Below are 27,692 nucleotides of genomic sequence, written 5' to 3' on the forward strand. Positions count from 1 at the left end.
CGCTAAACTCTATTAGGTAGATAAATGCAGCGAAATTGCAGCAAGTACTTCTATCTCCATTAGACGTAACATTAGAGGCAAACACTACGTAATGAGGAGTAAACGACATAGAATGGTAAGTGAATTTATTGATTCCTATACACACCATTTAAATTAAGAAACAATAAAACATTAATAATAAATGCAACATGTAAAATATTCAATTCTATTTTAAGTATTTTAACACAATTCTGTTAGCTGCGCATTTGACAACCTTTTCTTTATCAATTTTACCCTTTTATTTTTTGGTGTTCCGCGAGGCGAGATAAAAAGTGGAGGTGTTCCGTGGCCGAAAAAGTTTGGGAAACGCGGTGCTAGACTACAGTCACTCTTACCTAAGTAAGGCATTTAAGGATTTTTGATACCAATTTTTCATGAAGTATGCAAACACCACAGCATTTGTTGGGGTGCATATGGCACATACTTGTCTTAGGCCAGTAAGGTATTGGACATGTATCCCGTCTTAGTTATACCGTTTAGTTATAATTATGTAGATACTGTTACAAGTAAACACACATACATTTCAACCTGAATTCATGCTAAGAACATGCCGAACTACTGTTAACGAGCAAAATTTTCCCCCGTTAGTTTGCGAGCACTCCGGCGCCTTAAAGAACTTTCGTTAATACCGATTCTCGGTAAAATGAGAGAAGAAAGCACTTTACGAGACGTCTATTTTGGCTCGCAAAAAATTCTCTCGAATATTAACGATACTTCGAAAATACCACTTTTGCCTTTCACGAGAAAGTGGGTGCTTAACTAACACGTTAAACGATAAAGAAGTTTGGCGAATGGCGCCCCTGAATTGATTAGATCAGGGGTGACAAACTCGAGGGCCGCATGAGATCTCCCAATGCGGCCCTCGAACGCTTTACATTTTTTAAACCTTTCAGAGAGGAATTGATTCACACAAAAAATGACAATTTACTGAAAGTAGTTGGAAAATTAAAGTTTTTTTTCGTTTCCAATTTTACCCAATTATGGATACACCTCAAGCTAGCAAAAGAATACTTACTTGAAACGCAAAGTACATGGAGAAGGTGGCATTTTCGAAGAAAAATGGGAGTTGCAATATTTCTGCATTTCTCAAAATTTGTCACATTTACTCCGTACAATGAATGAAAGAATACAAACAACATTATCATAGCTCATCAGCAGTCAATATGACGAATTTATAGATCAACTTCAAACAGAAACTTTTTATGTGTTTGTATATTATTATAATTATACAATCACCTAGTTGCTAAAAATCAATATCAATCATAACTCAAGCGGTTCTATACCACGTAATGGTAGGAGATGTGACGGGAAATGTCTGGTCCGAAAAGTCATTTGTTTGTTTACTGATCTATACATGAAATGATAAGCGTAATATTTTTGCATCACTGAAATAAATCGAACATTCTCAACGATCCAGATTAATCGATGATCTTGTGACCTCGTTAATTAGAGTTGATACTGCGAAATCATTTCATCCTGTTTTTCATAAGCTGTTGACGCAAAAGAGACGCCAAACGTCGGGGCATATTTAAATGATGAAACATTGAGTTTATTCAGAATTACTAATAATAACAAGAACCCATAGGACCCACAACAAGTTTTGAAATAAATAAAAGAGCGATGTTCAAATATATAAACATGAAAGTCAAAAGAAAGCAGTAGAGTCCGTTACCTCTTTACGGTACCTTACATATATATAGTCTGGTACAGTCAGCACGAGAGAGGTCGCAGACCCGCTACGAACAATTTTATTAATTTTGAAGTGTTCATAAGACAGCACATGTCATAGAGGTAGAGCATACGGAAAGTTTTATAATAAATCTAAATTAAAAATACAATCTTTAATCACTGAAAATGTCGAGCGATCCAGTAGTGATTTTTTCACAACAACGTGAAGGAAATTACTGACAACATAATAACAAATCAATCCATATGTACATTCCGTGTCTGAGTCGCATGGCTTTCGTTTTTACTATATACGTATTGAGGAGGTCAAGGATGGCATTTTCGGTATTGTGATTCTACAAGCTTGTTTACGTTTTTTCCCTAAAGCGATTATGATGAATTAGTAACGTGGGGTGAATACGCTTGTCACAAGGCTTCTTTGTCTAAGACTGCTGTCTTGATATTAGCGTTGTATTTATAACGTGCTGAATTGAGTTATAAATTTTGGGATCAAGATTTTTTTCCACGTTCATTTCCATCCGTAAACTATGACCCATCAATTGCACCCAGTATGCTTCACCCATGGACGTCGACATTGCATCGATGAAATCTCCTCCCACAGACATTTGCATTGTTGTTAATTATATCATATAGGTATTAAAAATCAAATCATATTTACAAATAATAAATATAATCCTGATTAGGTTTTTTATTCACATTACGAACAGGGACCATTGTACCAAAATAATCTTTGTTGTCGTATTTTTTTTTATCAACGCCGTAACACAGAAGTACTATAATCATGAATAGTAAATCCCAGTATACCAGCGGTTCCAAAACTATGAGTCACGAGAGGGTCGCAAAAGGAATCTTAGTGGGTCGTGAAAAGATGTAGAAAGCTTTGATTAATTATACTGGTTATTAGGATCGGTGGCGACTCGAATACGTAAATCTTCAAACAATAAAAAAAAATTAAATTGAATTTAAGTTCTAATCTGTGAAAGTTTCCTTTTTACAATCTTCTCAAAGGAACAAAATTTTGCTACACAAAGAATGGCCATGTGGCTTTTTTTAGGCATGGCAGTTTGGTACACTGTACAGCACTTCATATCGTGTTTCTCTGAAATTTAGACAGGATTTAGATTTATTTTCTTTCGAAGAATAACACAATGTTTTTTTTTGGAAGAGGTCTTTTGTGTTCATACATTAAAAATAAAATTACATTTGTGGAAAAGCACGGGATTTTTTAATAAACATTATACAAAAACCGACATCCATTGTTTTTATTTGTATTTCCTATAAAAAAATTTAGTGACAAATATCATAATCGTGATATCACACAATCTTGAATAGTGGTGTGATCTCCACCTTACCTCAGGTTATTGAACCTTTCTTCTCCCACACATTTTAAATTTATTTTAGGGGGGGGGGGGGTATTTAAAATCATTTTTAAAATACAAATTAGGTCTTATTTTCAGGTCAGGTCTTATTTTCGAGAAAAGACGATAGTTTTGCGATGATTAGCCATTGCTGTGTTTTGTGTTATGTCATAAAAATTAAATGGGTCGCCATAAGCTATGGTAATAAATAGCGGGTCCCAACTCTAAAAAGTTTGGGAACCATGCACTGCAGTATACAAATAATAGAAGTAACATAAGGGCTGCTTATGGTGTTTGTTTAATACACGCTGACGATTAAACCGTATAAAATGAATTGTATTTTCGTCATGAATTGTACTAAAAATAAAATATTGCATACGAAAAACTGGGCTATAAAAACTGGTAGGAAGGGAAAACACAGCGAACGAGGAATTACCTAGATCCAGATGAAGCCGAACTATTCATCGGTCCATTTTGTGTTCAATAGCAGCGAAGAAATGATTCGAGACTAACCACGATGCTCTATCATCGTTTTCATTTTGGACAAATAACATCCCAAAATAATTAATATATTTAAATATCATCCATTCTTTATATTAATCATTTTGAAACTACTTTTAAAACAGTCTTTATTTTCCTTTGTATAGAACCAATTATTCAATGATTCCACTTTTCTCGGTGACATAGATTTATCAAATAATGGCCGAGATGCAGATTCCGGATTATAGTTCGGATTGTAAATGTCATCGATATTAATTCCATGAACAATTCTACAAAGTTGACATAAATCATGTTTTCTTTTTAATATTGGAAATTCTTCTATTTTCATGGTTCGCCACCTAAAAATATATTTACATTAAGATACAATAAGGTTGAAGACTTCGGGCGCGTTGAATGGTGGCAGCCATCCACGCGTCACTAGCAAACGTCATATAAAACTAAAGTGCGGGTGGAGTTGCACAAAAATGATTAGATAAATTGTGGCATATCGATATGAATTCTTTATTATAAAAATAGAAAAGCGATCGGCAACCGCGTTAGGACGCGGTACCGGTTCGCGGAAAGTTCGTTTTTAGGTCGAACATTTTTTTTTATTGTTATACGCAATTTCTGTCGGATTTTATAGGAAACATAGATTGAGTAATAATTAACATTCTGTGGTTGAATGAATTAAGTCCACATACAATACAGTCAACAAAGTTTTATCAAGCAACTTGAATGAAAGGTAACGTTATGAATTATTATTATACTTATTTTGTATTATGTGGTGAGAAAAATTATTTTTTTTTAATGTCGAAATAGTAGGACGGTAATTTGGTGATCATACTTTCAATATTTTAAGACTAATAATTTATGTGAAATCGAGGTTTTACAAGTAATGCACCTAAATCCTATGATTGTATTGAAATAGTCAGGTTGGTCATCTATAAAAACATGTAAGCGTTACATTAAATTTGAATATTTGGAGATTCTGGCAAATATTTTTTAGAAACATTTTGTTCGTATCTGGTAGTTCACCGCAGGAAATTTCGCCGTAAGAAATCTCGCCGCAGGAAATTTCGCCGCATAGGAAAATTCGCCGCATGAAAAATCGCCGCAAGAGCATTTTGCTGTAAAACAAGTGTTTGTCATTAAAACAGTTTTATCAGGTTTATTGGGTATGCTCTTAAATAACGAATCTTTTATGAAGAAAAAGGTATTTCAAAAACCTAGCTGATTTTGACAAAAATACTTGTTTTACAGCAAAATGCTCATACGGCGATTTTTCCTATGCGGCGAAATTTCCGGCGGCGAAATTTCCTGCGGCATTTTGTTGGCCAAATACGAACTAAAAATACTGAAAAGAATGAGCTAATTACACTCTTACGAACTGATTGAATAATGTACCTCAAGGTCGGTAAATTCAATTTGGTTTCAAAAGTTTTCAAATCAACTAAATCGTTTGCCACAGTACGTAATTCACGTAATTAATTCATTGCTATCTACGTCTGAGAAAGACAATGGGGGACTATAAATAATAAGGCAACATACCTAAAATACTCCAAATATGCTGTGTCATTTTTATCAAGATAATCCAAATAGTCAATCAGAGCTTTTGTCGAGACAAAATCTTCAACGAATATAAAAGATCCAGGAGGTGCGACTTCTAAATAATCTTCTTTTGTTGCTCCCCATACCACAGGTATGGCATTGCCGTGAAGTGCATTTTGAAAGAATTTTTCTGTTATGTAGTCTCTACAGTGGTAAGAATTTTCGAAAGCCAAGAAGAATTTATAAGGTTTCACAAAGTCTGCTATCGAATTTTTCGTTCGTGGTATTACTTTACCGAAGCAGCTTCCAAATGTTTGCAATCTACCTTTCGACTCAATCTTCATTTGTTGAATAAAATTTAATCTGAAAATTGAGCTTGGTGAGTCTTTACAATTTGTTACAACAGCGGCTGCCCACAAATTCTTCGATGGCAGTATCTCCGTTAAATCGTTGCTCTGTAAATCCGACATTTTGTAAGTTCGAAAGATGCTTGTTATATATGGCCGGTATATATCTGAATCTCTTCTGCAAAGTAATTTATTTCGGTAACAATTACCACTGTGTTTCTAAAATCCGAGGTGCCTTAGTTTAGTTTTAAAAATAGAATATTAGTCCAGAGGCTGTGATAGACCAGGTGGATAAAACCAGGTGGATAAACTAGGATAAAACCAAAATTACAGATTTGCTTGTGAGCGTGCTGAGATGTTCGCAAAATCACTTTCAAAATAAGCAATAAAATGGTAAAGTATAGAAAGAAATTTTCTGGAATTAATGGTCGGGGAAACATCTATTTGAAACAATGAAAAATGTATTTAAAAATATTGGTCAACCTGTAAGTCATGGTGGCATTGAATTTTACATAATCTTCAAATTCGAACGTTTTTCCGTGGTTTTGCTTCAAATTATTTGGACTCTCATTCGTCCAATACACGTATAGCTGATCGGTTCTCCTATAATTAATTAAATACAAATTTAAACCAAAAAACTTTTTTAAGGAGGAAATGTCGTAATAGTATTCAATCCATCAGATCGAAGAAAGCGGGAAGGATACGACAAGCGGAGGATTCTTACGAGTTTGTGCGAACTTGTTCTTGGAATTTTGTTTTAGAAGTTAGACTACTACATCAATGCGTAACGTGCAACACACCTGGCGAATAGTTTTCTATTTGTCGTTTTGAATTTTATTATTAGAGTTATGTAAAACGTGTAATGTTAATGTAGCTTACACAGTGACATAATGCCTTTTCTGGAATGGGGGAACATGTTGTTAGTGAGTCCGATACAAATGAGAACTTGTTCAATTAATTTTGAATCTCATCATTGGACATCGGACTACTACGAAAAATATAACGAGGAAATAAATGAAAAGTAGAATGAATATATGTACCTCTTTTGGGGCATTATTCCAGGATGCACAAACTTATACAAAAATATCACAGCAGCCGTATCCGGATCTTCAATCTGTAAAAACATCTCGAGTTTACTTTTCCAAAAATTCTAAAAAATAGTGGTTACGAAATTTCAGGGATGGATTTGGATTTTTTTTATCATTTGATCTTATTGTTTTGAATCATCAATGAACTCATTCATGATCAATGAATATATTCAATTTCAGTCAGTTCTATCAGCAAGTATTACTATTAAAAAGTATTTGACAATACACCTACTTTGCTCTGATTTAATGAAAAAACGCAATTTCCACATTCTTGAATGGGACTGTATGTCGAGTGAGCATCGTCAATATAGGTCTGCAACCTCGCTATTTCAGCAGACGATTCTCCTGGCCAGAACAATATTGTCTGAAATATTAAAAATTAATTGGGCCTTCTAGAAAGTTTTAACGTTTGTGAGAAATTGGACCTTCTAGAAAGTTTTAACGTTTGTGAGAAATTAGACTAGATTATTTGTTTCAAGTTCTGTGCTTTGAATATCATTTTGTGTTATGCGAGAATTATATCGAATTGAGGTTTCAAATAAGATTACTAAGAAATTTACTAGCGTTGAAGTAACTGCATTTTTCTATATAATAGATGTTTTTGGCATCAGTGGTGTCAGAGCACGTAAATCATTCATTTGACTAATATAGTTGTTTATATTAGATTCATTTGTCTCCAGTGTTATTCTGGTAATTCAAATATTATTTGCTTATCGACCGTCAAAAGATTTGAGTTCAGGTTGTGCGCATACTTCAGGAGGTCCAAAAAATATTTATTACGAATCCGAATTTTAAAACACTACGGCTCCCGGGAAAATTCCTACTTCGGCTCCGATATAAAATTTTGGTATCAAAAACTTAGGATTACGCACGCCTCCTTCAACAGATTGTTAAGAAAGCTCTGACAACTTATTTTTAAGTTCAATATCACTGTTTGAACTCTAACATTTCGACTCATTTTGTTGAAAATTTCGACTTTGAAATTGCTACTCAATAAAATCATGCCAAACTTGGACTCCACAGTGCTACTTGTAGGACCAGTGTGGGTGAGAAGTTTCTTTCCCAAATTAGCTTGTTAAAGTCTTGTAATATGTTGAAGTTTTACCTTTGGTTCTTTAATTGCTTTGCCTAATGCTTGTTGCAACTTTCTCTCTTCTGGTGTGATATTCTGCTCATTGATATGGTTATCCGGATGGTAATTTGAATGGTGCGTGGAAAAATAGAACAGAGCCTCCAATATACAGATTGCGGCAAGGATCTTGAAGTATACAATCTTGAACTTCATCTTCCACGAAACAACAGCTAGTACTACGCCTATTTGTTTGAGTCCGAAACATCTAAATCATTGTCTGAAACAGTGATTTTTGAACTATTTTTCCCCCAAGTACAGTAATTAAAAAGGCATGATTTAAATTTTAATTATGCATATCCATGACTGAATATTGTATGGTAGGTGATCTTACTTGAAAATAAGTAATGAATAGTTGTGTATCTGAGCACCGCTGCTTTCTTTTAGCTGGGTCAACAGTCCATATAAAGCATGGTATGATTGTACACCACACTAAGAATTCATGCTTTCAAACTTCATTTGCAATTTGTTCAAACAGATGTATGTTGACTCACTTAACTATAGCGCTGATGAAAACGAAAGTTCCTGATTTGTTTTATTGACTTTCGCTTTCTAGTTCATTAGAAAGCGAAAGCGAATTTAATTACATATTAAAACAAGCAAAAATACATTTAAATTAAAGGTAAACTAACATAAGCACAGTCGTGTTTAGTTAAGCACCAAACGTGCTTGTTATCGAGTTCAGCAATGTTTAACTATTCCCAACCCGTCTGCTTTGAAAACATGCCCTGAATGTTGTCCAACAACGTACAATTCACAAAATTAAGCTGGTATACGCTGCTTTATCAACCCTACCTTCATCACTAAAGTTGCAAAATCAGACGATTATACTAAATGTAGATGTGCCGTCGAGCAGCTAATTTCTTGTTTCGCCTCCGGCGAATTTGACTTGTGAATTAGAATATGCTTCACAATGGCACTCCAGTAAAAAATATAAATATATATCGGAACGTATGAACCACGCGATATATTGCACTTATGTGCAACAAAAATCTCGCTGTTTGCAAAACTTGGAGAAGTAAGTTCCTGATTTTCATTTCGGGGGTATATTATGGAAAGTCCTTCTGCTGAACGTGCAATAACGCACGAACAATGAAATTTGTGCTGGTCATGTATAAATGCGATTGAGTGATAGTTTTACGTGAGTCAGTGAGATTTCCATGTTTGTATATTTTTTAGTATGTTACATTCAAAAAAGCAGTTGGCCTTGGTCCTGGTCTGAGGGCCTTCTTCCAATATAAACCTGCAAGCTAAATCATCTTAGTTTTTCATGTTAGAATGAGATTGAGAAGAGACGTTGCCAGCAGTTAGATTTGTGACCTGGAAGTTAGACTCATTTTACGCTCATTTTACTTACTACTGAGGTATTATTACTTCGTCCATTGTTCCCATTAAGATAACTAAATAAAATATACTGATTTCTAAACTTGTGTGGTCGCGAATATCCGTGATTTTTCAGTTTACGAAAATTGGAGCCGATGAAGCATATTTGAGGCATATTATGACATCATTATTGATTCCACAAGCTTGTGGTGTTGAAGTGGGTCTCACGAATGAAATAGCCTACCGCAGAGTGTTATGGAATAAGTCTTCTGTTGCTACAATGGATTGAGGAATTTGGCCTAAAACGAAAAGCTTCTAATCACTGCTCTATTTACTTATAAGACACAAATGCAATATAACAAATATATTTCTGTTTTTATTTGTTTATAATATTTTCCACATTTTCTAGAATTGAGAAAAAGATTTGGTCGTCCAAATGCATATTTATGCATGCTTGAACATCAATAATAATATCTTTTTACTTCACGAAATTGTCTTCTATTTAAATACACAAGTTAAACACTTGTTTCACTGGATTTCCGCAGTTTGTCGTACATTGATTTTCCTGACAATTGTTCATTTTTATCCTCCGTTCCTCTGAAATGTGCCTCTCCATCTCCCACTCTTTCTTCTATTACGTCATCTAGCTCCTTGTCTTCTAAGTTTGTAGGTTTGTATGTCATGTAGACGAGAACGTAAAACACGACGCAAATAGACTAAAAAGTAAGTAGCTTAGTCACTATTGTAGTCAACGAATGATGCAAGCGATGCTACAATGTAATTTATATTCTGGAGAATAAAGTTCAATTCAGTATTGGTTTAAATCCGTTAAAACGAGCTTTTTAAAAACGTGATTTGTATTACCAGTGAGACAGTGACTCTTAACACCGTTTGAATCGTTCGTTACCCATGGCGACTTGAATACAATTTTTATTACCTATTATCTAAAATAATTTAAAACAAACACATAGCTATCCTTGCAATTCTGAAATAAACTACAATATTCAAGAGATGGGAGCATTTCGGTGATACAAATGTATAGTGAAATTATAGTGTTTGAAAAAGGTTTTTCAAAATAATAGCAATCTTGAAAATTGTATTGAGAATTTTCAAATAAATGTCCAATAAATCTATTGACTTCTCAAAAATGTGCCTCTGTTTGAAAGGAGCTTGACTTAAAAATTAAATACACAAACCGTCTGTGCAAGAAGCAGCAAAGCAGTATTCCTCGACAATTCCCATCGTTTGTAGGATCGACAAGATCCTTTCTCTCCACACTCTGTACTCCAGGTTACACAGGCCAAGTCTAGTACTATACCAGTGAGCATACGGCCCGGTAAAACTCCAACGACTAGAATGATAGCGGTCTTAAAATAACATTGGTAATTTGATATTAAGTTTCTAATACAGAATCGAACGATTGTTTTCACGCTGATTTTTGGCGCTACATTTAAAAGCAAATTTGCGTAACTAAATTACAATGGAAGCGGAATGTTAAGTTATAATAGCAGAGCACATAAAAGCCTTATGTGGCTCCAGTACACCGTTTTCCTCCGTGCCAGTGTGTGTTTCCTTCATATGTATGTGTATACGGAAATACTCTATCCTGCTCAACATTTTTCGATTATAAATATTTCATCAGCATTTCAATGCAAAATATTTCACAAAAAAAGCCACATGTGTTGTTCGGAGCTTTTACCCACCTGCATAGCCACGGCCAGAGTTCTGTTTGCGAATGGGACACATCTTAGCGTAACTTGCAATGCAGGTGAAATTGTCAGTATCGACGAGAAAAAACAGAAGAAGACGACAAAAATAAAAGGCAACAACAAGTTGCAAGCAGCACTGTCACAGGTGTCATTGGATACAATTGAATCAGAACGTGGAAGACAAGAACAGTCAGTGAAAGCCTGAAATATTAACAATGATATAACTTAAAATCGAAGGTAGACTAACAGCTTACGGTTTCAAGTCAACAATTTGATTCAGTCTTACGACGTTCAGTCTTTGATCAAATAAAAAATCGCACCCACGTACAGTTCGATATGACTACTAATAATCTATATTCTTTCAAAACTACTTTATCTTAACTGCAATGCGTATGTTTATGTAACGTTAGGTTAACATTGGCCTAATTGGTTTTTAGTTTCCAGTGCTTTCTGGGTTAAAATCGCCAGCAAAAATTATCATTATACAAACCGTATCATTGATTTGTGTTGTGCATCCAGCAAAGCAAGGCGAAAAATAAGTAATGCCATCCAGACACACTGGTTCGTAATGGTCAGTGCTGCATCCACATATTTCGTTACAGCTAGACTCTGGCGAGTACATGATTGTTTCATTAATGTAAGGTACAGTTCCTCCGGCGAAATCTAAAAACGGCAATATTGTTAGTCCAATTTACATTACATTACTGTATTTTGTTTGTCTCGAGTAGAAAGCATAGGCATTTCACCCATGGAACAGTATGCTATTTGTATGCTCATCATTCTCGGCGCGCTCTGGCGTGCATATATATTCTAAACTAAAACTACAAAACTGATCAACCAGAAAATGTTTCATATCGGAGATTGGCCGATTTTGACCCCCTTGGGTCAAACATGGGGACGAAGCAAGTTGCCATCGCGGGTCATTTTATCAGTCACCGCTGAGTAAGCGGGCGCTTAATATTAGGACGAACTGACGATTTAGAAATTCCCAACTGCATACAAAGATTTTCGTCTTTCAGTCTTGACCGGTATCGAGCTCCCGTTTTTCTCTGTACAGGTTTATGCCTTCACGCCTAACATACACTGAATCGCCTGAATGCGTCACGAGTCGCACGAAATTCTTTGCGTGACGAATAGCGAATAGGTCTAACATGAATAAACATTCCCATGGCTTTGTTCTATCTGTCAACAAGAACAATGCATAAATACCAGCTGCATTAAACTTTTGATTTGCCTAAAGTTTAAACCAAGCTATCCAAATATTCAACGTAGATTATCCTACTTACTTATATCGGGACAGTGTACAAAGAAACCTAGACTGCATAGAGCCGAAAATATTCCGCAACATATCATTAACTTCAATATTCCAGTAACGCTAAGTGAAAACTTTGAAATAATGACTCCACTTGAAACTTGAGCTCCGACTGCAGCAAATATAGCAGTAACACCTTAAAAAATAAGACATAAATATAATGTATGAACATACTGACTAACTTTTGGAAATAACTAGGCTGCAATCATATTATTCACTGCTACTCAGTTGTATTCAAATTTAAGACCGTTCGTCTAAAATAGAATCGCCAAATCCGGGGCCACAAAATGTAATCAGATATTTGAAAATTAGGTTTTGTTCGACAAAAAATGCGGTTCAGCAGAGCATAATATTGCATACGTCTACTAAGTTTGTGAACTTGGATTTTTCATCTTTTTTTCAACTAATCATTTAGATACAAACAATGGTTACAAACTACCAAGTTTACGTTGTTTTTCTTACCATATAAAACTGAAGAGTGGAAAGCACTTAACCCGAAAACCGATTCTAAAAACTTCGCTCCAAATGTATTGAAACCGTAGATAAATGCACAATTGACAGTGCAACCCAATGTCAAAAATATAAAAGGCTTATTGTAGAATAGCAACTTCACCGCTTGAAGACGAATCTGCAACTGGCTGAATAATAATATCTCGTGTAGTTAAGTAAGAGGGCAGCCTCACAAAAGTCATTCCATCTTATTTTAACATTACAATTATCCAATTAGCCGTCGTGTTTATACTATATAATGAGTCACCACACATTCATCGTATTTATTTCATGGCCCGTGATGAGCCATGCCTCCACCCAGTAATTATATATATATTCACATTGATCCTCCCAATGCTAACGAGCCCTCAAATTGTATTCCAACGCCTGATTTTTTTTTATTCCCCTCCATATGTGAATTTTAACATCGATATATTTCTCATATAGATTCATGAAGAAAGTAGAATGTACCAGTATCAAATTATAATAAGATTTTTAAGAGCGGTATATGAAGGGTAGAATACCTTTTAGATTCCTTTTCATGTTTAGACAAGCTCCATTTTAGCATTGTTTTCTGCATTTCATAGTTTCTATTCTTTCTGTATTTTTCAGTTTGAGGGAGATGCCGAGGAAGCATCATAATGGGAATTGAAATTATCATAAGAAATATTCCACAGACCAAGAATCCCAGCCACCACGCACCAATCCACAAATAACTGGTGCTGTCTACGTCTGGTTTTGCTGAAGTGATATCCGTATATATTTCAAGTGTTGCTCCTCCAAAAAGATAACCAAGCGCGGGCCCGAAGCCACCGCAAGCGTAGTATATTCCTATAGAAAATTGAATGCAAAAACAACAATTACACTTTGTGTATATTATGACCTTGTAATTGATGAGACATTCACACTGTGTAACAGGAAAATGCCGTATGGAACGCAACTGTTAAATATTCCGAATATACGTTTCTTATTCTACTAATTCTCACACCGAGGGCTATTTATTGACGTTTCTGTCTGTTCTGATTTATATATTTTTGCTCACACTTGAAGCATCAGTGATCAATACTTTTACTAACAGGGATTATGGCGATTTTAGATGTGTGTTAGGACTGGAAAAAACTCACCGTTATATAAAGCTGAATTTTCCTTTTTTACGTTTTCATCAAAAAATGTTACCGCGTATGTGTAAAGAGGGTTCGATCCGATACCAACAATTGCAATAGCGACGAGGAAGATGTACCTGAGCAATAAAACAGGAAACACGAGAAATTGGATCAAATATATATTTTTAGATGAGGTAAAGCTGTTTATAAGAAGACAAAAGATGCACAAAAACAATCGGCGCTCCCGTAGTATGTGAACCAAGATGGCGGACACTGGAACGTAGTATAAGTACCAGGTTAGGGTTAGGCCATAATTCTATTTCAAGTTTCCTTATTTTAGTTATATTACGAGTTCGGGGACTAGCCAAGTGGCTCCCGTAGTATCTGTACCTGAAATTATGGCCTAACCCTAGGGTTACCATATTTTTGTGACTTCAAAGCGGGACACCTCAAAAGACAACGATGATTCTGTAACTTCGCATTTTCCTATTTTACTACATAGGCCTACATTTGAAGCTGTCCCGGCTGTCTACATTGACCATATTGTTATCAAAATTTCATGCGCATATTCTCTGTACAAATATCGGGTTTAGTTCGAAAAATAGAAAGGAATTGACGTTAACGAAACCGGTACAAATAATTCGAATCCAGACTAATTAGTATTGGTTTTACATGCGATACGTCTTCTATCAATTGGAATCAGCGGGAAACAAACGCCATTCATCTTCAGTATGTATTTAGGCTATCGCTGCGCTACACAGAAACAACAGTAACAAGAACATGTTCGTGTATTATGCTGGATGGCTGAACGTAAAAGCGGGACTTTTGGCTGACTTGTCGGGACGGCGGGACAAGACGCTAAAAAGCGGGACTGTTCCGCCTAAAGCGGGACGTATGGTAAGCCTACCTAACCCTAACTTGGTACACATACTGCGTTCCGGTGTCCGCCATATTGGTTCACATACTACATGAGTACCAACCAAGCTAGCTATTAAAGAACTGATGTCAGTCTTCAGCATATGTCTACGTTCATTAAATATTTTTTACAAACAATACAAGTAGATTGAGTGGTTCAATAGTCTTGCATCACAGTTTCACAAAAAATTTTATGACGTTTCGTTTGATTACAATAAACAAAATTACAGAATAATCTATGTTACAAAGTATGCCAGTTTAGATAATTGCTACATCATCTTTGAAGTTTGTGCATATTTGCCCACTAAAGCAAAGGAAATCAGAAAGAAGAAGTGGAGCTAACGCTTCTCCAATTAACTATACTAAAGATAAGCGATAAAAGATAAGATAAGAGATAAGATAAAATCTATAACAGGGTGGTCCAACGTTGCGAGGTTGAAGGGCCGCAGAAAACTTTTGGGGAGGTCACGCGGGCCGTAGTCGTAGAAATCCCAAAAGTGATCAAAATATCGCGAGTTTACTTACTTTAAATATATCAAAGAATGAGAGTTTACCGTTCTAATCAGCCTATTGTTATGTTGCATGGGTGGTGTATTTTATTTTAGGGAAGATATATAAAGCCTTCAATTATTTTGAAATTGCTTCCAGAAAAGTATCGTGGTATTTTCTCGTGTTTGGTTTTGTAATATCTCGGACCAGAAGCATATTGATTTTGAATGAATTATGTCGTATAATTAGCGAGTTATTAATTAATTAGTGATGTGACACACGATGTCACTATGGATTAAGAGCAAATGAATCGAAACCGCAGTTTCTGTTTTTGGGAACCCCTAACTTTCGATCGATAAGTCTTCGGTCTCCGACCGATATTATCGTTCCAATATTGGCACCGTCTCGACGTTTATAGATACAACTTTGAAATTCCGTGATTTTAACAAACATTATTACCGACATCAGAATTAGAAAAAGGGTTTAAATCTCCGAATTCAAACTCTAGTTCGAATAGCTAAAAAAAACTCGCAAATTTTCTGCCAATAAATACAAATAGTTGCCAATGGTTTAGTATACGCCAACAGTAAAAGTGTCCTGCGGACTGCATGGACTACTCTGATATATAACATACCTAAAATCTCTCATATTTGTTGTGCTGCATTCAGATACCGTAACGTTTTCACATAAATTGTATAGCTCCGTTTCCATGAATGTATATTGTGGCGATATAAAGTGAGGAAGTGTGAAGAGTAACGTTCCTAGTCCTGCTAGGAAGATTCCCCATCCAATCCATCGTGGCTTATGAATATCTTCGCCGACAAATGTAATGATGAGCAGCGCACAAACGGCAGCCATATCAAAGCTACTGGCAATGATACCACTTTCTATACTTTGCAACTCAAATCTGAAAAAAAAAATGTGCACTAAGAAGTGGAAATTGGATGGCGTAATGTGAGGACAAAGAAAAAGCCATGTTTAGGAACGATTGTATATGAAATATGTGGGAAAAAAGGGTGGAGAGGGAGAATTGGTGGAATTGGAGAGAAGACCAAGAATTAAGAGACCCGTAGGCCGCGGAACAAATACAGAGAAGAGAAAAAATTGTTAACTTGCCTCTTTTCCAGCGTGCTAATGCATACACCAAGTAATCCCGACATGATTGTTTGCTCTATCATATGGGCCATGCTGAGAACAAGTAGTGCCCATTTTGCATTTGCGAAACGTTGACATTGGTCGGCTTCATACCTGGAATGCCGAAATATTGTAGTTGTAAAAAGCTATAGCCTACTCTAAGGGTTATATACTCATTACTGCAGTATATAAGAGTAGAAAATCCGTGCAACTCCAGTAACACTAATGCAGACTGTACACTGTATCAGAGTTTAACATTGCTGCAAAGTGTAAAACTACTTTGGATTATCAGTTCACGACAACGTTGCGTTGATGAAATTTCATTTCAAATGTTATACTTTTGTATAAAGCCGCCGCCACTGATGCAAAAAATATGAGATTTGAGAGAAACACCCGCCAAGTTTTAGAATCAAAAAATCAGCAATTATTCAGTCATGGTTCGGGTTAGGAATAATTTGAAAATTTGAAATTTCAGCTCAATCTTCATTCCAAACCCTAATTGGATATTCATCTTATTTTCATTTTGAGAGGTGGCGGGGGTGGTTTTAGGATACTCCTGTAGTATGTGAACCAAGATGGCGGACACCGGAACGTAGTATGTGTACCAGGTTAGGGTTAGGCCATAATTTTAGGTAAAAATACTACGGGTGTCATTTGGCTAGTCCCCGAACTCGTAATAGAACTGAAATAAGGAATATTAGAATGAAATTATTGCTTAACCCTAACATGGTACACGTATTACGTTCCGATGTACGCCATCTTGGTGCATATACTACGGGGGCGCCGTTTCTAGTGAGGGCTTCCTACAAAAAGTCCCGTTTTCTTACCGCTTAGAAAAGCAACAACATGTAATTTGACACCCACATCCTTCTGCGTCACCATCATCACCATCTTCAATTTTCTTGTGATTGTTTGTACCCATTACTATACATAAACACTCTAAATATAAGCTGAATATATCAAGTGCCTCCTCATCGTTAAACGACAGTATGAATTTGCAAAAATTCTAATCATTTGTATACAACCGATATAAAATATTTATGCATAATGCATTCTATCCAATAAGCAAGTATAACCACTGCCCGTCCAGTATTCATATAAATCAAATCGAGTGATTTACATATATATTATAAAATTATATCCCTTCATCGTGAGCAAAGTTTGAGAATTCAGACTTTTTTTTATTTAAGTTCAAACTATTTATAGTGTATGTATATACCGAAACGATTCGAGTGTGTAGTTTAGTGCAGGGGTCGGCAAACTTTTGTTGTTCGCGGGCCAAAATTAAAGGTTGCAAGTCATTCGCGGGCCGCACATATTTTTAGAAAGTTACAAACCGAGAGAATGGCCAATAAATCAGATTTTTTCACACAAATTTCAGTTAAATTTCAAGCAGCGCGCGAAGTCTGATAATTTAAATATTTTCTGCGCCCATAAACCATTTACACTCAGCATCAACTTTGTCACGTTCTGTTGCCATTTGTCTAATTATAAGCAATTTATAGGTTCATTAAACGAGTGATTGTGAATTATATACTTGTTAGATTATAATATAATTTAGTGACTCAAAACAAATTCTGTTACGTAAAGAATATAATCGTCAATAAAATTGTTTTGTAAATAAAATTCAGTGAAGCGTCGCGGGCCGGATTAGCGGGCTGGTTTAGTGCCACAATTCATTGCAAAGAATCTTTATGCTTTTTATTTTACTTTAAACACATTTATAAAAAAGTATGTTATAATACACTACCATAGCACTTTAACAGTAATCGCGACAAAGGAGCTGCCAAGCCTGTGTATGTATTTGTATTATCATATTTTTGGATCACCGCTCTAGGAGACCCTCATTTTCAGCCGTTCTGTCTATCTGTATGTTTGTCTGTCTGTCTGTGTGTTTAGCTGTAGCGTCTAAACGGCTGGACCGATCTGGATGAAATTTCTAACGTGGGTTATGCTGTCACCCTATTTATGTGCGTTTCACTGAAAGTCCGAATTGATGTTCCGTTTTCATGGCAATAGCGAAAAAACGCGCCAACCGTTGTGAAATTCTAGTTTTCTGACAATTTGTGGCCATTATCTCTTTAACAACGTCGAAAATTAAAATTGCGAGATTGCTTCCCTGATAATCGGGTATGCTTTCGACAGTTTACGTGTCACAAGTTACATTTTCCATTCCGATCATCGTGTAATCGCAATTATTTTTTGCAGGTAAATCAATCATGGTTTACTGGGTAAATAGCAATACTTGAAACGCGTTAAGACCCATAGAAGCTTTTGTAGGCATACAAGACATAACCCTACACGAAATGATTTCCTTATTTAGCAAAATTGACTTCGCGCGGTTGTACGTTACGTCTAAGCCTTTCTTCAAACAACACAGTTATCTATAAAAGTACTGAAAATGAACAAGGACATGTATTGAATACTCACAAAACTTGTACAAGAGTTGACATACATCTCGCTGTCTAGAACATCGCACACGACAAACCAATAGCATGTTGCACATATACCACATCAAATACAGTAATGTGTACTTTATGTAATGAAATAAATGTTCATATCGGTTGTGTAAGCCCAATCACATCAAACTTGTGAATCGAAAATAAACTATGTCCAGTGCACAAAAGCGAACAAATGTATTTGCTGTTCGCTATATGCAGATCGCATCATCGACATCCGATTCGGAGCAAAGCTCAGACTCCAGATAACACCCTGATTTTTCATTGATTTGAGGTGGTACACATATTCCTACTTACCGTGACGACTCCTGCAACTCACTCATGATGTTCTGACTACCCCGAATCTCGAAAAACTCTGATTGTGATGAACCAGTTTCATCTAATTCACCCGTTTTAGGACATTTAAGGCCTTCGATAGTGCTGTCCAGTATTACTATTTTAGCGTTCCGTGCTTTAATTACAAGTTCTTGCCGTTTGTGACCGCTCTCCATTTTTTTCAATCATAACTGCAATACGAGCCTCTTGCGCTGATACTTGTTGCTTTGTCAAAATGGCGAACTGGCTGCCGTAACATTTTTAACGAAGGTGGTCGGGCACTCAGAAATAAGAAAGATTTATATCCGAATGAAGTTAAACCACTACCACTAACCACTAAAATGCCAAGAGCTACAGGGACTAAAACAAATTGGATCATCGCGATAGCCTATATACTGACGCGAGTCTGAGTATAAGCGGAGATCCTGATGGGCGCCTATTATTGCCGATAAATAAACATATCAAACACCCACACAGACACTCTCAGCAAACGACTCACGTAATTACAGCCCCAAGTAGGTATCATGACCTGCATTATTTGTTTAACTATATATTTATAATTCTCAGTCACGTTGCACGGTGTAAAATAGTCGACATCAGCTGTTTTTGCAGCGATACACTCATGACTTCACTGAGGTATGTATATATCTCTATATCAGTCCCAGAATTTATTACCCTAAAATAGGCTGCACTAAAAAGTACATATGTGGCACATTGGCTCAATAACTTTCCCGTTTATTGCTTGATTTCCAAAAAAATAGTTAGATAATTACGAATATATGTACTAATCGCAGACCATTTCTTTCTTACATAGAAGTTGAAAAAAATCGTATACTGTATCCTGTATGTCTTAGTCTTGGGGCAGCTACACTTGGTATACATACAATTACTGATTTTAATTTCCTGGAGATATACTTACGAATGTATAGGCAATAGGCGTTTTGATAAACTACATAGAGTAAAAATAATGCCAATTCATATGTGATTTATTCTACACCGTCAATTTTGGTATATATTAGGATTTATCTCACTCCCCTACATCCTATAGTTTTGCTAAACCGTTATTGTAATGATTAGTATATGTTTTCCTGTATAAGAGCGAGTGTATAAAAAGAGCGCAAAAACTATTCTTCGAATCAGCTGTTAACAAACATGCGGCAATAACAATTGACTAGAAGTTACAGGAAAACCTATCACTAGTCACACGCGTTGGCAACTGTCTCTAACTAACTGAGATGTTCCATTTTCTTCGCAGGAATACAAACTCTAAAAAATTAATTTTTGATATATATATATTAAAAATACGCTGAATAGCTTCGATTACTATATCAAGCGTAAAACGATTCAATATATAAGCCATCGATATAAGCTAATCTGTGGTACGACATGTAGTATTATGCATACTTGTATTTATATAATCTATCAACCTTTACACATATATGAATGATGAGGTTGCTGCTTGTATCGGTTGTTAACAGGAACACATTCGTTTGTTTGTTTGTTAGATCAGTTGTTTGTCTTCCCGGATAACGCCATATAGTTCAAAACAGTACTGTAAAGATAATATCACGTCAGTTATAAGTAAAGGTATTAATATACTCAATATCATAATGTGTGGAAAACGTCATTGGATCACATCAATAGAAATCATAGACCCTTGGTAGATTTTCAATTTCCGGTGATCATCTTTCACACACAAATGATTGTGAATTTTAAGATTTTTTTGCAATCAGATGGCGCAAACAATCTTCCATTCATAGCACCTCGTTCGTTTACGATATAATTTTACTGTTAACTGAACAATCAATTCGCGTTAATTTGGTTGCTTGTCAACAACACGCGCAGTACTATTGTTCTGGTCCTGCAAAATCTGTTACGTAGTAATGTATTTTCGGATTTGCTCTGAACTTTTTCTTACTCCAAATTCTTGTCAAAACCATATAATATCTTCCTCTGTAAATTCCTATATTTATGAAGATAGCACCACTGCAATAATGAACTCAGATATTGAAGTAAAGTGATATATATCTATTTTAGAGTTAGGAAAATAATATTTGTGACGATTGGTTGGTCGAATAGAATCCTGTACGCCAGTCTACTATGATGCTGATAAGTTGTTGAGAACCAAATAGCATCGTAAATAAATCGACAGTGTTTTGGACTGGAAGAATTGTGTCGATGCTGTCCATTTTGACCCATTAAGGAATTGTTGCAGCAATTTTAAAGTTTTTTATTCGCGATAAAAATGGAAAAATCAAAACTGAAATCAAGCAATACACAATAAAAGATAACACTTGAATAAACAGGGGAATAAATAAATGCAAAAAAGAAACGAAGCATAAAAATGCAGAGGTAGAAATGACAGATAAAATACAAGAAAATGCACAATATGGGAGCGTCAATTGATATAGTCTGATCATACGCATTGAATACCAAAAATTGTACCATGATTTAGGTACGGCATTTGCGTTGCTGATTTCGTAAAATCGAAGGTAAAAATCTATATGTAGCAAATGCAAATGGAAGCGAATAGAACTTATCAACTTCATTCTAAATTAGACTGAAACTGGTATATATACTTCCCACTGAATAACGCTAATACGAAAGGTAAAAGAAATATGGCGAGTTAACTTTCATAACATTTACTAGACAATTCTGGGTCTGTGTCACGAACATCATCGATGATGGCTCGGCACGTGATTTCTCCAAATAAAAACATTCCACCGACAAACAGGAGCATGCCTACACCCATAAGAAAATAGGATTTGCGTGTCTTTGGGGATGTATCGTCGAGAATGATCCTCGTTAAAGCGAAACCTGTAGAAAAATGATATTCTGGATTTAGCAACTAAATTGTCAATTCGTATAATACAGTAGTGTGCTTTCGTGTCAGTACCTAACCATCCCAAAACAGAGTTGTTGATCTGGGCTTCTACGTTTTTTAGAAGTGGAGCCAAAACTAGCTGTCCAGATTCGTATTTCTACTTGGAGGGAAATTAAAGAACTCCTCGGATATGAGAGTCGGAATTGAAGACCGAAGATAAAAAAAATTTGCGAAAGCCAAATTTTCAACATTCAAAATTCCGTGTCTCGGGAATTAAATCTGGAATCCAATTTTTATCAATCCGATTTTGGAATTATTGCTGAATCTGATTATTTGAATAAAGCAAAGTATGATAATGGCCGGGTGCAGAAACCATTAGCATAATCGACGAACCCAAGAAACTTTTCTTCAACCAGAACAGAATGCTTTATATCAGCTATTTTTTTCAACTATTTAATTTTATAGATCTTAACCAAGAAAGCATTTCTCAGATATACGGACACGAAAGCTAAAACGAAAAATTTTACTTCTAATGAAATGAAAATGCAGTCGCGGAACAACAATGAACAATTTTGATGACGTCATCAAACAACATTTAGAAGTCAAAAACGAACCCCATGAAGCCTAAGAAAAATTTTGAAATCAATAAAAGTAAAAGTGATAAACACAATCTTCAACCACCGAAATTATAAAGCCATTGGTCCAGTAGTTAAAGAGAACAGCGATTTTTTTCCACAAAAACAATAACAACAGGAAAAGAATAAACGATAACAACAACCTAATAACAAAATGATCCAAATTTTTGTCTTGCCAAATCCCTCACCTGGAAACACCAATATGAAACATCCAGCAATCCCGCCTACGACTGCTATCGCCACGCCTATATTAGGAACGAGAAGAGAGAATGCCAAAGAAGAGAAAAACCATGTCATCGTTATGACGTAACGACGAATCTTTTCGCGCTTGGGTGGAGGTGTCAAAGTCGTCATTCCAGTCTTTGAAAGAAGAGTGATAAGCGCCGCTCTATTGTAACAAACAGAAGAAATGTGGTGAGGCATTTGGTTCTTAATAGTATGAACAATTATAATAAATAAAAGTCTCACCGTCCGCAAAATTGCAAAATAGGATATGATGTAATCATTGCAACTACAACTGATATTCTAGCAGCAATGACAAACCAATCTTTAGCATCATATGATTGTAAAATATCACTCTTCGCGGCATCGCCGAATGTCAGGTAGCCGAAAACTCCTGGTGAAAAATAATAAGTCCATGTAAATAACTTGTTTCTCGTAGATACGGATGAAAAAAAGAATAAATCCATTTCATATTGACAAATGAAATGGAAAGAATGCATTCTGAATTCAGAACAACTAAATACCGATTTCCATCTGTATAACGTTCTATCTATATTAAAAGTTTATTATTGAACAATAAAAATCTCAGCAGATTGCGGTTCGAGAAAACAAAACAAGTTCACAGTTTGGTGCGTGTGAGTAAATGAAGCAGGCAACGATGAACAATTGGTGTGTGATGTTGTTGTTTACTACTGGTCGAAATAGGCTGGGCACTAATCGCCTACTTTGCTGAACGCCAATACCACAAGTGGCAAAATATTGTCTTGAGTTGGAAGTGGGTTTAATTAATAAGTACGAACCTGTCACAGTGTATGTAGTGGCGCATAATACCATAGAACTTACAATAACAATCGACCAGTTTGACATTGTTTTACGTTTTAATGTTGCATAGACTGGGACTGAGCTAACGTGACACTGAAAAAGAAAATGTATGTTAGCAAATCAAGTCTGACAAAATGAAAAATAAAATTATACGATGATTACAAACTTCAGAATTCGGCTTGATCAAAATTAAATTAACAGCTTTTGAAGTGGCTTAATTTTTTTCGTTAAATACAGATATTCGTTTATAGATAAAAAATTATATTGTAATATAATGTGATATGTACTTCCCTGGCCAACAAAGTAATATGTGTAAGAGAATGGTGTATCAAATTGCCAAATGATCTTCTATTAACCAGGATTTCCAGAAATATATAACATGCTTTTAAAAAATTACTAAAAGATACATATATGATTTCAAAGATATATATATTTTTTATATAAATTTCGTTCACCTGATAAGCAAAGAAAATAGCAGGAATCGCACTGAAAGTCATTCCCCAGCTATCTTTACCACGAGGGTTATGTACTGGGTGATGGTCTTCGGTAAAATATTTGATGACAACAGTAAACATAACAACCAAGGTTGCAATAACGCCGATAACACTGGAGGAAAATAAGGAGCATATCAAAAATCTGAATAAAGGGTAAATCAGCCGAGAGTGTTTCATCTATCGCTCATAATCGGATAAAATTCAACGGGCCTATACTGTGATATGGACTAGCAAGCTATTGCTAACTGTGGCTAAATACGAAGTGAATAATTAAATTAAACATCATTCACGTTCATGAGTTGCTTAAACTGGATAAACTCACGAAGAATTTGTCGAGAGCTTCACTATCGAGATGAGTGCGAAAATAAACTAGAACTCAATTTGGGTTGAATGAGAAAAAGGGTTTTGCGATCTTAGAAAAAGATAATACTATGATTGCACAGAAAGAACGCCGCCTTCCAAGACAGATAACATTTATCGCATGTAACAAAAGCAGCGCGTGTCCTGTTAATTCCGTGTTACCAAGACTATGTGGGACACTAGATACTAGAACAGAAAACAACACTTTCAGGAATATTTATTTGAATTTCATTTGATGATTGTCCCGTTTGAGAGCAGGGGATTTCACATTAACATCTCGAAGGTGTACAACTATATTTTATCATAAAGTATACCTTTCATCAAGGTCTAGTACGGCTAGCTCAAAAATGCACCTCCGAAATCCTTCCCACAAACCCTATTCTATGACATAGTGATATGTTCAATTCATTCAGAATATATTGGGATTGTGAACTGTCTTTCAATGAACTTTCATAAAACATAAACATTGATGCAAGTCTGGGCAAGGTTCTCAGGTTCCTGCATTTCATACTTCAACCCCAATTATAGTTTGAATTTAAAGTGGTGTTACCTGGCGTGTCTTAGGAAACCGATATCCTTTGGTATGCATAACGGTAGTATAATTAGAATTGCAAACGCTGACATTGTGAATTTTCTGTTCATGTACCAGTGATGACAAAAATCGATTCCCACTATGGCTTCCATAACTGTAAAAGAAGGTATTGTCGTATTAAAAAGTTCGGGTCGGGGTATGATCATAGACATGGCCACTAGCCAGTCAGTTAAACATACGATATGTGCGTGATTGATCACATTGGACGAAAAAGTATTTGGTGTGTTCATTTAACGGAGCACTTACACGGTAATTATACTTTTAATTGGCTTTACTTTTTTTTCTTTTGAATTTCGTATGATTTACGGCTTCATCTTATTATGATTCCAGATAAATAGCCAGATGAAACACATGCTTCGCCGACAATGGAGACTACAAACGTAGACACTGACTTTGGATCGTTAACCCATTAATTAATTAATTAACTACGACCCTCACGCATGCAATATGTTAACGAGGTACATTGAGCCCAATACAAAGTCATGCAAATCATTTTTGACTTGTCATAGTGCGGGTATGAAAACAATTGGTAGCATGCATTTCGTTATTCACCGACAATGTCCCTAAATGTTCGTCAAAAGAGATTTAATTTCACAACGCGATAGGATCTTAGTCAAACTTGTTTATTGGCGCATGTTCAAAGAGACACAAACTCTCGCTTAGAAAAACAAACTATCTAGTGGTCATTGATTTCTAAATTCGATAATCCCCATTGATCTTGTTTTAGACAAACAAAGTTAACCCAATTCAATTGCAGTCATTGTTAGCTTGTGAAGATTAACGTCAACAACATAGGACTTCCTCCCGACAAGGCGACAATGCAGACGACATTTTATTGGTTTGGGTGCGTGTCAACAAGAAATGACTAAAAACAACCCGAGCCGGGGTAACAGCCACGAAGAACTTAGATACAATAGATAAAAAATATACTCCTAGTGTGAAAATTGAATTCCAAATGATTCCTAAAATGGTTTAATGATAGTGATGTAAGTTCGTGTGTGGCGCGAAGGAAGTGAAAAAAGTTGGAAAATGTGTACCATAGATCTATGAGATGGAAACTCTAGTCGTCAAATCATCATTATATATACCATCTCTGATTCACTGTGCAGTAGTACACACATCAAAGCTGAAGTCGACGGTGTTACCCACATTATGAAAGAGCAAATATTTCAAGAATTAAGTTTAAAACTCGGTCATGTGATGCGACGACGACTTTTGCAATTATGCAGTCTTTGTCCTATTTATGCAATCGTGCGATAAATGCAAATTTTATTACGTCGTTAACCGAAAGGCCGATCGGTCGCAATTTTATCAAAAACACGTGACGCAGCGGTTGAAATGCGCGCGACATTACCAGATCTTAGCGGAAGATCCCGCAGAGAAAGGCTTCAAGTGACAGCTGGTGAGGGGAAAGTGATAAATCCTGGCCGAACTATCCCACGTTATTTAAGTACAAGTTTTCATGTTCAATTACCGTGTATCATAACCTACATAGTTGATGAATAAAAAGCATTTGACAAGGTTTTACAAGGAAATTGAACTACCAAGCTCCAACATGACGCAATTAGCGATTGATTGCGTTTTACGTACCTTTGTCAAATTGATCTCCAATAATGATAACCATAGCTATACAAGTGCCAAACATATACACTATTATACATATTTCGGTCGCGATACCGAATCCCTTTCCACAAGTTGCTTCGATTGCAGATTGATATGTGTTGCTTGAATGTACTTGAGAACAATATGCTAAAGCAAAAAGGCTGGTGACGATTAGAATCAGAAACATCTAAAAAAGAAAGTATTCATTTAATCTCTGCACTGTAATAACTTAATTAATTATTCATATTCATGTCATGTACCGCAATTTCGTCATTAATAGTATGGTAACGCAACAGGTTGCATTGGCCTTAAGGTATTTATAATTCATAATTTATTTTATACAACTTTACTCAAAGCGAAGACCCGGATGAAATTTTAAGTCATTACGTAATTTCTTTTGACCTAACGTAGGCGTAAGTCATTATCCATGAGCGCGATTTGCACAAACAAAGCTGTTACGCAGTCATTGAAAAGTATGTTCATGTTTACCCTGCAATATCGCGCAAAATATTACTTCACTTACCAGTTCCATCGCTACGCCGGGACCAATTCCACCAGCCTGTCCAAATGCGTTTGGAAAATTGAGAAGTCCTGCACCCATAGCGGCATTAACCACTATAAAAACTGCTGCAGGTGTTGAAGTTTTTCCTTCGTCAACATCAGGCAGTTCAACCTTTTCATCCCCAGTTTCAGTACTGCGGTAGCCATTTTGTATCGGTTCATTTATAGCTAAAATAGGTCGTCTCTCTTCTCTGTCTCCCATCATCTATTTATATGTATTAAAATCTCTGAAACAAAATATCACAGCAATATTTATAACTTACCTGGAACATCAAGTCTGATCGCTATGGAACGCGGTTACCGAATGGACATAAGAAGTTACAATAGTTTTTAGAACAAGTCATGCAGTTTCAAAGTACTTTTATCGTTCCTAGATGCAGCTGTTTCAAAGATATATAAATTGAACAAACCCTTGTTCGAATTAGAGCTATATTAAATACCACATTATGTACAGCGATATTAACGTTAACGACTCATCTCTCCCGAATATCTTTGTCTGCCAAATGAATATAAGACAAGGTGCTTGCGCCTGAAGCTAATACCGCGCTCAAAATGAGAAAATAATAAGCCACGCGCAGCTGATATCAGGCGTGCGGCATACGTCTGCTTTCGATTTTATAAGCATTCTGACGCTCTAATTATCTCAAAATGCAT

The 27,692-nt window shown here is 35.8% G+C and overlaps 3 protein-coding genes across 3 annotated transcripts; all 3 read right to left on the reverse strand.

The window, feature by feature from the left end:
• Positions 1–129: 129 nt before the first annotated feature.
• On the reverse strand, positions 130–8,146 carry LOC120343945 (3-galactosyl-N-acetylglucosaminide 4-alpha-L-fucosyltransferase FUT3-like). Its single transcript, XM_039412999.2, has 6 exons — positions 7,655–8,146; positions 6,782–6,913; positions 6,502–6,575; positions 5,945–6,064; positions 5,115–5,639; positions 130–3,922 (listed from the first exon to the last, which is right to left on the reverse strand). Exons 1-6 carry the CDS (start codon positions 7,832–7,834, stop codon positions 3,664–3,666), a joined length of 1,290 nt encoding a protein of 429 aa, XP_039268933.2. The 5' UTR covers positions 7,835–8,146; the 3' UTR covers positions 130–3,663.
• Positions 8,147–9,363: 1,217 nt separating this feature from the next.
• LOC120345734 (solute carrier organic anion transporter family member 4A1-like) lies at positions 9,364–17,095 on the reverse strand. Its single transcript, XM_039415279.2, has 11 exons — positions 16,980–17,095; positions 16,135–16,266; positions 15,653–15,925; positions 13,636–13,751; positions 13,036–13,342; positions 12,485–12,660; positions 11,997–12,158; positions 11,201–11,373; positions 10,705–10,911; positions 10,198–10,368; positions 9,364–9,717 (listed from the first exon to the last, which is right to left on the reverse strand). The coding sequence occupies exons 1-11, from the start codon at positions 17,072–17,074 to the stop codon at positions 9,517–9,519; spliced, it is 2,013 nt and encodes a 670-aa protein (XP_039271213.2). The 5' UTR covers positions 17,075–17,095; the 3' UTR covers positions 9,364–9,516.
• A 4,045-nt stretch (positions 17,096–21,140) lies between these two features.
• On the reverse strand, positions 21,141–27,548 carry LOC120347327 (sodium-coupled neutral amino acid transporter 7-like). Its single transcript, XM_039417252.2, has 8 exons — positions 27,001–27,548; positions 26,466–26,664; positions 24,834–24,969; positions 23,885–24,035; positions 23,408–23,522; positions 22,854–23,001; positions 22,574–22,773; positions 21,141–21,743 (listed from the first exon to the last, which is right to left on the reverse strand). Exons 1-8 carry the CDS (start codon positions 27,241–27,243, stop codon positions 21,553–21,555), a joined length of 1,383 nt encoding a protein of 460 aa, XP_039273186.2. The 5' UTR covers positions 27,244–27,548; the 3' UTR covers positions 21,141–21,552.
• Positions 27,549–27,692: the final 144 nt, after the last annotated feature.

This window comes from Styela clava, chromosome 1 (genome assembly GCF_964204865.1).
Source record: "Styela clava chromosome 1, kaStyClav1.hap1.2, whole genome shotgun sequence".
Lineage (NCBI taxonomy): Eukaryota > Metazoa > Chordata > Ascidiacea > Stolidobranchia > Styelidae > Styela > Styela clava.